Source organism: Chiloscyllium plagiosum, chromosome 13 (genome assembly GCF_004010195.1).
Source record: "Chiloscyllium plagiosum isolate BGI_BamShark_2017 chromosome 13, ASM401019v2, whole genome shotgun sequence".
Classification (NCBI taxonomy): Eukaryota; Metazoa; Chordata; class Chondrichthyes; order Orectolobiformes; family Hemiscylliidae; genus Chiloscyllium; species Chiloscyllium plagiosum.
In genome coordinates this window covers 23,558,339-23,570,630 of record NC_057722.1, presented here as the reverse complement: position 1 = coordinate 23,570,630, position 12,292 = coordinate 23,558,339, and the positions used below count along the sequence as shown (strand labels likewise).

At 39.9% G+C, this 12,292-nt stretch overlaps 1 protein-coding gene across 2 annotated transcripts in view; it reads right to left on the bottom strand.

Moving 5' to 3' along the window:
- Positions 1 to 12,292, bottom strand: part of pxylp1 (2-phosphoxylose phosphatase 1) — a 167,101-nt gene that overhangs the window by 142,252 nt on the left and 12,557 nt on the right. For both annotated transcript variants that reach the window (XM_043702040.1, XM_043702041.1), the window contains exon 2: positions 7,769 to 7,901. In XM_043702040.1, coding sequence (XP_043557975.1) covers positions 7,769 to 7,901 — 133 coding nt within the window. The remainder of the gene's footprint in view (positions 1 to 7,768; positions 7,902 to 12,292) is intronic.

Here is a 12,292-nt window from a genome sequence, read left to right as displayed (position 1 = left end):
AGCAGTTAAGTTAAAAGTTCATTCATGGGATGTGGGCATCACTGGCTAGGCCAGCGTCTATTGCCCATCCCCTAAATGAGGATTTAGCGTCATTGCTGTGGGTCTGGAGTCACATGTAAGTCAGGCCAGGAAAAGGCAGCAATTTCCTTCCCTGAACGACATTAGTGAGTCAGTTGGGTTTCTCCCCATCGACAATGGATTTATGGCTATTATTAGACTCTTACTTCCAGGTTTTATACTGAAGTCTAATTCCCCAGTCTGCTGTGGCAGGATTCAAACCCAGGATGGGTATCTTTACCCAGAGATTGAAATATCCAGACCAGTTGTGTGGATCAGGAGTTATCAGCATGTCAACAACACTCTGACTGATTCATGGAGTAGATAGACAGGTTGTGTGTGAACAATACAGCAGCAAAAAGGTTCCAGACTCTAAAAAGAAAACATCTCTTTTTCTCTCTTTATTGAGAAGTAACAGGGAATTAGAAGATAGCTAGCTATTCTCACTGACCTATTTGCCTACCCAATCTCCTGCATATAAGCCAACATTTTCCGAACTACCATCAGTTCTGAGGAAGGGTCTCTGGGCCAGAAACATTTACTCTGATCTCTCTTCACACCTGCTGCCAGACCTGCTGAGCAATAAGTGGGCTGTGAGACTGTATAATGAGCAATAAGTGGGCTGTGAGACTGATTTAGTTATAAAAGTATTGTCATCTTTAATGGTTTCAACCTGTCACTGACCAATTGTTGTTGCAATAATAATCAGCGCTACCTCCTCCATGGAGTTAGGAAAGGAGCGGATGTATTTTCACCCTTTGGTTAGTTCATTATTTTCAAGCAACCTCTGTTTTTGTTGCCTATAAGCAACTGCACGAATCAGTGATTGAGAGGCTGAATAATTAGTTAACCAACTGCCTTGTGTGTGCACAATAAAAAAAACTGAAGGGAATTGAAATAAGATGATTGGAGATCAGAATAAGCGAAACAACACTTCACTGAATCCTATGAGCTGGTGTTATTGAACTGTGACCCTTAACATTTTTTTTCTCCAGGTATAAAATCTTTTTTTTTGTCTATGTCTGTATGCGTGCAGTTGGTTAAGAAAAAATAGAGTAAGTTATAGAATTATAAATTGATCATTTCTATTTTGTATGCCTATGGTTAGAACTGATTTATTTGTAATAAGTAGTAGTTTCTTGCTATGCACAGAGATTTGATCAGTGCTTTATATTCGTCAGGCAAGAAAATTTGAGACCTCGAGTAATTTGATTAAATGCTGGTGATGACCCTGGGAGTAATGGGACTCAACTTTCTCATGTGGATCATGATACCCATACCATATTCACTCACCCAATAACATCACATCAGCCAGCAGATTGCAATACACCGAATGGCGCACTTCCCATTCTCTTGCAGGACAAGATGGTGAACTACCAGATGAAGCAAGAACTAACCAAAGGGTGAAAATACATCCGCTCCTTTCCTAACTCCATGGAGGAGGTAGCGCTGATTATTATTGCAACAACAATTGGTCAGTGACAGGTTGAAACCATTAAAGATGACAATACTTTTATAACTAAATCAGTCTCACAGCCCACTTATTGCTCATTATACACATCTCTCTGATTTGCAAACTGCAATCATTTGAGTATGCACCTCTGGCATTCTGTTCCTTTCCCCATATTACAGTGTCACCCTTGTGCCTTTCTTTTTATAAATACTCACAGACAGTGAAGGAACAATAAGGCAGTGAAGATGAAGAAGCATCACTGAATGTCACATTCAGCCACTGGCTCCAATAATTACAGACACAATACGTAATTTATACATGACAAAGAGGCAGAAAATGCATTTGATAGGAACAGGTGGGCTACAACCAGGGTAGTAAGAAAGAATAGCTTAGGTACACGCTTGCTATCAGGGGACATGATCATGCATGAACTTCTGTTGCAAGGGAGACAAACGCAGACTTCAATAGGTCAGCCTGTACAAGACCAATGATGAATATGCACAACAAAATATTCAGTGCATTGGGAAGCTTATTAGAACAACTATGTTCAATGTCAAACCACATGGAGGAGCACCAACTCGGCACACCATTGTGAGCCTAGCTTGGAGCCCTTCCTTTCCTTTAAAGTTTTGGACCAATCATGATGCAACATCAGATGGTCCACTGCAGCCCAATATTGCCAGTGAACATCGGAGTACTGAAATGTAAACTTTGCCTGCTATTGTCATGACTCTGGATTAAAAGAGCTTCAATTTTGAAATCCCAATAACAGCAAACTGAGACACTTTTTCTATTAAAGGCTGTACTGGCATCACAGCTTCTAATAATTGAGCTCATGCTGAAAACCTGAAGTTGCATTGCATCTTAGTCAGCTGCAGAGGAACTCAGGCTGATTGTCTAGCCCTGACTTTCCATAAAGTGACCAGGATCAATAATTTGATAATTGAGCAGGTTGGTCACTAAATACTTGGATGTCAATTTATTCAGGTTAGCATCAATATGTGCAGATCATGTAGTTCTGAAAACATCACTGAAAATAATATACTGCCGTTGTTTAGCTTTTTACTTGGTGTCTTAACTTAATTTTCCATTTAAATTTGAAAATCAAGTAAATTTTGCAAAACAACATTATAATGTTTTGGGAACAAGTGACTGGTGAATAAAACCAGAGCAATGTCTCATATCTGGGAATGGAGATATGTATCAGGAATTATTTTGTGCATCTCTAACAAAGAACAGTCTTAGATTCTGAAACAATATAAAAAGTTCCTGCACCTTGTAATTGATGACAATTTACCTCCCTGTCTCTCTGGAGAGCTGGAACTGCTGACTGACTGGCTAAGTGGTCTTGATCAACTCACGTATTTATCGGAAAATCAAAGTTCAAGTGTATTGTGGTATATCAAAGAACCATAAAATATAGAAACTGAATTAGGCCATTTGGCCTGTTGAATCTGCTCTGCTATTTGATAATGGCTGATATGTTTCTCAATCCCATTCTCCTGCCTTCTCCCTGTAACCTCTGATCCCCATAATAATCAACAAGATTTGAAAGATTTGAAGATTTAAAGAACATTTTAAATGTATAATGTAAATTATGAAAAGAATACTTAGGTATAATTTAGATCCGACTAGAAAATTATCATAAGGTTTGATTTATATAAGTCACCATGATTCCCAAGCAGTTTTCTCATTGCTTAGTGACATTTCTGGTGTTTGACCTTTTGATGATGATATTGCTGTCCCATTTTGATTAAAACATGTTTCAGTTTGATTGTTGTAATTGTTAAGCATTTTGCAATAAAAACGAGTATTAATCATCTGTTGAATGTTTGTTGGCTGTTGTTAGGGTAACTGTATGTGTTTATCACGTTAGTAATATTTGGATCAGTGATTGGTTATGTTTTAGCTCCAATTGGATAATGTAATGAGATCTCAGTCCTTGATTGGGAAACAACACATGTGATGTGGGCAGAGAGAAGAAATCCACATATTATTGCGATAAAAGTCAGGAAACCTGAAATTGCCATATCTGAAATTACGAAGCATTTATATTTTACTTGCCAGTTTTTTGGTCTCGGAATGCTTCTGTCATTTTGCAGACTGACATTCTTCCTATTTCTCAGCTAACACTAATTCACCTTCTCCATTTTTTCACAAATGTCCCTGAAACAGAAATGTGAAAAGAGATTCCACTTCAGCCTTAATGATGGTTTTCTGCATTCTCTCTCAAACAAACACTGTCAGCATCAAAGCCCTTTCTACAGCCAAGCAGCTGTGTTGTACCCGCATGATCTATGTGCCTGACCTGAGACTTCCACAACAAGCTCTTTATTCTGAGGAAATGGGTATGAGAAGGGCAGAGAAAACATTTCCTACACATCCTCAAAGCCTCCACAAAAAGATACAATATGTCCACCAACTCATGAGAATCATCTTCCCAGGACACCCAACTTGTAAAAAGAAGCTTCACAAAGATGCCAATCATCTCCAACAGGCCAAGCCCAAACAACAGAAGGAATATGAGAACAGCTCGTTTTCCTACAGACCCACCTGTTCAAACATCGCCATCTAGGGTAAAATTGCAGATATGATCAGACTGCTCAGTTACCTTAGGACCCACAAATCCCAAGTGAAAGAAAATCAGCCTCAGTCCTGACTGCCTACAAGGAAAAGGATTCTGAAGGGGAACATGACAACTACATCACCAGAGCTCGGTATATAAATACATAATGAGGTTTCAATATCTGCCAACTATAATTGTGGAAGCATTTCTTTGTAAAATATTTCTTTCTAACTATCAAAAAATGCCCCACCATTATATGCTCAGTTCAAAACTTGACAAAAGAACTGAATTCCAGAAGTAATGCGATAGTGGCTGTCTTTGGTATCAAGGCAACAATTGGTCAAGAGTATCATCAAGAAGCCTGAGTAAAATTGAAGTCAACTGAAAGCAAAGGGAAAATTCTCCATTGGTTGCAGTCATACTGAGCAGAAGGGAAGATGTTTGTGGTGGTTGGATGTCAATCATCTTAGTTCCAGGAGTTCTTCAGAAGTTCCTCACAACAGTATGTTAAACCTCACCATCTTCAGTAGCTTCATAAACCAAAAGCAGGGATTTTCACTGATGATTGTACAGAGTTCTGTTTCATTCATCACTTCTGAAATAAGAGGTCCATGCCAACTTACAAGAAGACCTAGATAACATCCTGATTTTGGTTAAGAGTATCAAGTAACCTTTGGACTGTGTAAGTGTCAGGAAATGACCATCTCCAACAAGTGATAATCTCACCATGGTAGAACTATCAGAGAATACACCATTTTTAATGATTTTTCAGATGAATTCGCCATTGACAAGACAAGTAATTGAGACAACAAATAAGTATTGTGGTTACAACGATAGGTCAGAAGCTTGGTTTAAATGGCATGTAACTCGTCTCCTGGCTCTCGAAGGTCTATCCACCATCTACAAAACACAACTCATGACTGTGGAATCCTCTCCATTTACCTGGATGAGGGCAACTCAATCAACATTTAAGAAGCCCAACACCATGCAGGACAAAGCAGCCTGCTGTTTGACAATTCATCCACCACCACCACAAATTCATTCCAATAGTGGCATACAGTGGTATCAATATTTACCACTGATAAGATGCTTTGCAGAAACTCATGAAAACTCCTCCAATTCCATCTCTACCACTTAGAAGTGCAAGGAAACAAAAAATGCATGGAAACCCAAACACCTGCAAGCTCTTCTCCAAGTCTCACACCATATTGACTTGGAAGTGGAGCCATTCCTTCCATATCATGGGATCCAAATCTGAACTTCCCTTCTTAACAGCACCACATTGTTAACAGTGAGTTAGTATTGAATAGCTTTTGTTGAAAAGTACACAAAGTCTGAAGTTCCAGTTACTTATCAAGAGAAAACAAAAGCAACAAATTCCATGGTTTTAAGCAAATGGGAGAACGTTGCCACCCAAGTGGATAGGGTTGTTAAGGCATACCGGTGTGTTAGCTTTTATTGGTCGAGAGATTGAGTTTCAGAGCCACAAGGTCATGCTGCAGCTGTACAAACATCTGGTGTGGCCACACTTGGAGTACTGCATACAGTTCTGATCACTGCCTTGTAAGAAGGGCGTGGAAGCATTGGAAAGAGTTCAGAGGAGATTTACTAGCACGTTGTCTAGTATGGAGGGAAGGTCTTGTGAGGAAATGCTGAGGGACTTGAGGCTGTTTTTGTTTGAGGGAAAAAGGTTGAGAGGTAACTTAATTGAGACATATAAGGTAATCTGAGGGTTAGATAGGGTGGACAATGAGAGCCTTTTTCCTCAGATGATGATGGCTAGCATGAGGGGACATAGCTTTAAATTGAGGGGTGATAGATATAGGACAGATGTCAGAGGTGGTTTCTTTACTCAGTAGTATGGGCGTGGAACACAGTACCTGAAACAGTAGTAGACTCGCCAACTTTGTGGGTATTTAAATCATCATTGGATAAACATATGGATGAAAATGGAATAGTTTAGGACAGATGGGCATCAGATTGGTTACACAGGTCAGTGTAACATCAAGGGATGAAGGGCCTGTACTCCGCTGTAATGTTCTACATTTACAATACAAGTGTCAAAAAAGCAAACAATCAATACCATCTAGCTTATATTTTAACCTATATCCAGAATAATAGAATTAACATGCAAATTGTGGTCTAATACAAATCACTAACTTACACCAAATCAGAGACACCACTAAGACATATAACTCATGTTTCTCAACAGCCCATTCAGATATCAGGGATCACTTCTAATTCTGCCTTAATCACCAGGGATTCCAGATTCTCTTTCAAAGACTTAGCCTCTGATTTCCAATTCAAAGGGAATGCCAAATCAGCCTGGGCGGTGCTTTGCTTCTGCCTGCAAGAAACTATCATGCAACAGGACTCAAACTCTGAATGCCCCAATGATTGTTCACCTTCCAGCTGCTGGATCTTTCTGCCCCAGACTTTGGGTTTACTTGGCTGCATTGCAACATCTAATCACTGCCTCCTTGGGGAAACGCTGAGGGACTTGAGGCTGTTTTTGTTTGAGAGAAGAAGGTTGAGAGGTAGCTTAATGGAGACATATAAGGTAATCAAAGAGTTAGATAGGGTGGACAGTGACAGCCTCATTTCATCAGCCTCATGGAGCTGACACTGTGTTGAGACTTCTCGAAGCCTCAATTGTCCAGATGCATTGAGCATCCAATGTTCTCTGTCTTCTCTGAGCTACAGCTCCCCAGCTGCAGAGAGCTATCAACTGTCGTTATTCACCCAGCTCCTTTCTTGTGAACTAACTTTACACACAGCCCCTCCCTCCCATCACCACTGCCCAGTCCCTCCGCAGGACCAGAAGTCAGGTTGACATGTCAAAAACCATGTCACCTGGTCACTCTTCTCACAACATACACCTGCACAGCTGCTTCTGGCCATGCCTTTCACTTCTTTGGGCACCTGGCAAAGAAAAAAATACTGGAAGTAGAGCATGCATGACTTGTCTCCTTGCCATACTCTGCAATCGAGCCAAACATGCTCAGAAACAATTTAAAGAGATGGCTTCCTTCACAACATGAACTGTAGCTAACCATCGACTAGTTAAAAGGAGATTAGTCATGGGCAATAAATGCTGGACTTGCCAATAACTCCCATGCACCATATGAATATTAAAAAGTTAGTCCATAAAGCCTGATTGGAACTTTAATATCATTTCAAAATTCATTTCATAGCATAACAACATAGAATTACATTTCATGCAAAAAGGGGATTACAAGTGGATTAATTGTTGATCCTTGGTTTGTCCAATTCTATACAGTTTCAGCACATGTTTGCATTGCAATAGACAAAATTTGCTTCCAAGAAATGCAGCTCAACCATTGATGGAGAAAATCTAGGCAAACATTTAATTGTACCAATTATAATGCACTTCACTGGTATCTTTTTACATAGGGAGTTTAAAATCGCAACATGAAAGAATTGGTTTTAAAAAAGAATTGTCAAATATTATCATGATTAGAAATACTTTGAAAATGCAAATTTGCTAAAAAGATTTTCAACCTCTGAAGTAATTCATTACTCAGTGGTAATGTTTAAAGACTTCAGACGCATGGCGTACCAGCAGCAGAGAGAGGCTTCTTCTTGAGTGTGCTTTTTATTTCAATGTCTTGCATTAGCTGTGCAAGATGGTGCTTGTTAATCAGAAGTAAACCAGTGGAAGCTGTACTTACAGAACTGTAGGCTTAGGCTCAGGACAGCCAGGAGGGCAACTATGGCCAGCAGAAACAGAAAACGGTTTCGGTGAAACATTGCCACACACATTTTCAGACTCCCATTATGATTGGACCTCCAACTTGCTCTCCCCTGTGAAAGTCAATGCAATAACAGTCAAGCCCACACGTATGAATAAAGATGTCAATTCCAACATACAGCAGCCAGATTGTTACACCAAAAAGAACTCAAAGCATGAAGAATGAAGCTTCTGTTGCTATGGTCATTTTCTTTCCTTCTGAAAAAGACAATTCTGATTTATAGCTTACATTTACTCCAAGATAAAATCTCGATATTATTACTCATAAGATCAAGCAACTCTACTGAAATAAGCATTTTCCATTGCATTCTTATGAAATGAGTGGAGATGTACATGTTTAGCAAAGTTTTGAAAATTATGTTCAGTTCTGAGATCCTAAACACCTCAACAATTACTATAAGAAGATTCAATTAAAACATAGCATTTTCAAAGTAAATTCAAATTATTGATATTTCTCATCGACTGTTATCAGATTTAGACACCTTTTTCACCAAAATATCTTTATACATGCAAACTTTCACTCTAGAGATTTTCCACTGCCAGCAGACAGGCAATCCACACTTCAGGACAGAAAATTCAAACAGATTAGACAGGAAACCACAAATGTAGAACTGCATTTCTCGGAATGTATTAAAAATAAAGCCTCAAACAACATTTGGCATATCATCAAAATATTTTTCTGTTCTGCTAAGAATACCATGAAGAAAAAAGTTAAAGTTATCAATGAGAACTTTATTGAATTGAAAATGATGAATTCATTATTACTTTGCATGCACAATTGGTTTGGCACTTTGTTTACAATGGTTCTAATGTTAAATGCTGAGGAGGCCATTATTGGTTTTCAGTAAGATTAGATTACTTACAGTGTGGAAACAGGCCCTTCGGCCCAACAAGTCCACACCGACCCACCGAAGCACAACCCACCCAGACCCATTCCCCTACATTTACCTCTTCACTTAACACTACGGGCAATTTAGCATGGCCAATTCACCTAACCTGCACATTTTTGGACTGTGGGAGGAAACCGGAGCACCTGGATGAAACCCACGCAGACACGGGGAGAATGTGCAAACTCCACACAGAGAGTCACCCAAGGCAGGAATTGAACCCGGGTCTCTGGTGCTGTGAGGCAGCAGTGCTGACCACTGTGCCACCATGCCGTGATGAGGAAGATTCTTTTTCTTAGCAAACATGATCTGACATTGTAATTATTAAAGGTGAAGGAGGCATTTAATGACAAAACATTTATTTTTATCTTGATAGGTTATCAAGTTTAGGCATTGAAGAATTTATTCAGACTTTTCAAATTACATGATTTTACTTTCTTTCATCAACTTTACCCTCCTTTATCCCTTTTCAATGAAGGCTGAAGAGCAAATAACATACTCTGTGTGGGATTAGTTGGTAAAATGGCTGTACAAAACAGAATCAATAGCAGAGAGCAGTCCAAAACCCAGACGCTAAAAGGCAGTAATACCATTGAATGGCAATGATTACTAATGATCCCTCTTATCCTGAAGGCACTATACACGGTGCAATTATACCTGCAGCAACTATAGAGAAAGTACACCTCCGATACCACTCCCTATTATGAAACATTAGAGCAAGTGGTCAAAGCCTAGTGAAAGAGGAAGGTTTTAATGAGTGCTTTAAGGGCAGAATAAGAATCAGAAAGGTAGAAAAAGGGAATTCTTGAAAGTGGGGCCTTGGACACATAAGGTATAGTTCATGAAGCCAATATGAAAAGAGCGAAGATACCTAAATAGACATTTGTTTTCAATCTTAAAAATTACACTTCGAGGTCATATACTCATGGATCCACTGATGCGTCTGTTGGTTAAAGTAGTTGAGATAATGGAGACCAGGAAGATTCCAAGTTAGTCACCTGTCTCTATTAAGTCAGCTGATCTCAATCAAAGTGATAGTAGAGACTAAAGTTGTGGTACAGGGAAAGCACAGTCGGTCAGGCACCATCCAAGGAGCAGGAGAATCGACGTTTTGGGCAGAAGCCCTTCATCAGGATGAGGGGCTTATGCCCAAAACGTCAATTATCCCGCTCCTTGGATGCTGCATGATCTGCTGTGATTTTCCAGCACTTTTTGACTCTGACTCTCCAGCATCTGCAGTCCTCACTTTTTTCTGACAGTAAAGATTCCATGATAAACGGGAATGCTTCAATTTATAAAGGTTTAATTGACTAGAGTTCTTACTCCTGATTTCTAAACAATAAAACCATTAAGTCACAAGAAACAGTATCAGGAGTGGGCCATTTGGCCCCTTGAGCCTGCTCTGTCATTCACTCGGATCATGGCTAATCCAACACTTCTCATGTCCACTTTCCTGCCCTTTCACCATAACCCTTGATTTCCTTACTGTTCAAAAAACAGCTATTTCAGACTGTGTCCCCACAGCTCTATGTCAAGGAGTTTCAAAAAATCTCAACCCTCGAAGATAAGAAATTCCTCCTCATCAGTCTCAAACTGGGGCTTCTTAATTCTGAGACCATACCCTCTGGTCCTAGACTCTCCCATGATGGGAAACATTCTTTCAGCATTTACTCTGACAAGCCCCTTAAGAATTATACATATTTCAATGAGATCATCTCTCATTCTTCTAAATGTCAATGAGTAGAGTCGTAACATGTTTAATCTTTTCTCATAGCATAGTCCCTCCATACTGGGATCATCCTCGTGAACCTTCTCAGAACTGATGAAACAAGGGGACCAAAACTGCTCACAGCACTCCCAGTATGGTCTCATCAGCACCTTGTACAATTACAATAAGACTGCCTTACTGTTATATTCAAAACCCCTTGAGATAAGGGCCAACATTCCACTAGCCTTTCTGATTCCCTGTTGTACCTGTGTATTAGCTTTCTGTTTCATGAACAAGTAATCCCCAAGTCCCTTTGTGCTGCAGCTTTCCCCATTTAAATAATACTCTGCTCTTTTGTTCTCTCTTTCAAAAGGAATAACTTCACATTTTCCACACTATTCTTTATTCATTAACTTTTTTCCCCACTTTCTTAACTCATCAATATCTCTGTAAATGGTATCCCTCAGAACCTGGGTTTCCACCTATTTTTGTGTCATCTGCAAATTTGGTTTCTGTACATTCACTTCCTTCCATTAAGTCATCTATACTATAAACAGTTGCGGTCCCAGCATTGATTCTTATAGAACCTTACCAATCAAAACCCAAAAAAGAACCCAAAATCCCCACTGTTTCCGGCCCATTAGCCAATTCTCTTTCTACATTGATGATACTGGGTGAAGACAGGCTAGGTTCATCTGTTATCCTATGTTGATCAGTCAACTAACATTCACTATCTATACTCACTCAGAAATTGGGCACTGGTGCATTGAGACTGACAAGCAGCAGTAATGCTTTAGCAGCAAGAAATTAATAATTAATAATTCTGGAAGATAAGTTTGAGACAAAGCCTGATGAGAAAGTTCTGGAGTTCAGTTGTTCAGTCATTGTTTAGTATTGACAGATATTGTGCTTGATTAAGAATGCTTGTGGTCTCAGAAAAAAATACATTATGAAAATGGCTGGATTCATGGTGCAGGCATTTTAAAGCCCTGAATAAAACCTATCACACACATAAAAAAACCCATGTCTTCTCTGAAAACCTGAGAGACCCAACCATCTTCAACTGCTTTATCAATGATCTTCCCTCCATCACAAAGGTGGATTTACTTCATGAATAATTGTATAAATTCAGCAGTACTTATGATTCCTTAGTGACAGAAGACGTCCGAGTCCAAATACATAAAGATCTGGGCAACATTCAGGCTTGTGTTGATAAGTGGCAAGTAACATTTGCACCACACAAAAGCCAAACAATGGCTGTCTCCAGTCAGAGAGAATTTAACCACTGCCTGTCATATTCAATGGCATTACTGATACTGAATCACCCACTGTTGACCAACCATATAATCACTGTGGCTTCAAGAACAGAACAGATAAGAAGCTTGGAATTCTGCAGCGAATAATTCATCACCTGACTTCTCAGTGCGTGTCCATCATCTACTAGCCACAAATCAGTAGTGGAATGGAATACTCTCCACCTACCTGGATACAGAGCTGAAAATGTGTTGCTGGAAAAGCGCAGCAGGCCAGGCAGCACCCAAGGAACAGGAGAATCGACGTTTCAGACATAAGCCCTTCTTCAGGAATGAGGAAAGTGTGTCCAGCAGGCTAAGATAAAAGGTAGGGAGGAGGGACTTGGGGGAGGGGCGTCGGAAATGTGATAGGTGGAAAGAGGTCAAGGTGAGGGTGATAGGTCAGACGGGGGTGGGGGCGGAGAGGTCGGGAAGAAGATTGCAGGTTAGGAAGGCGGTGCTGAATTCGATGGATTTGACTGAGACAAGGTGGGGGGAGGGGAAATGAGGAAACTGGTGAAACCCGAGTTCATCCCTTGTGGTTGGAGAGTTCCTAG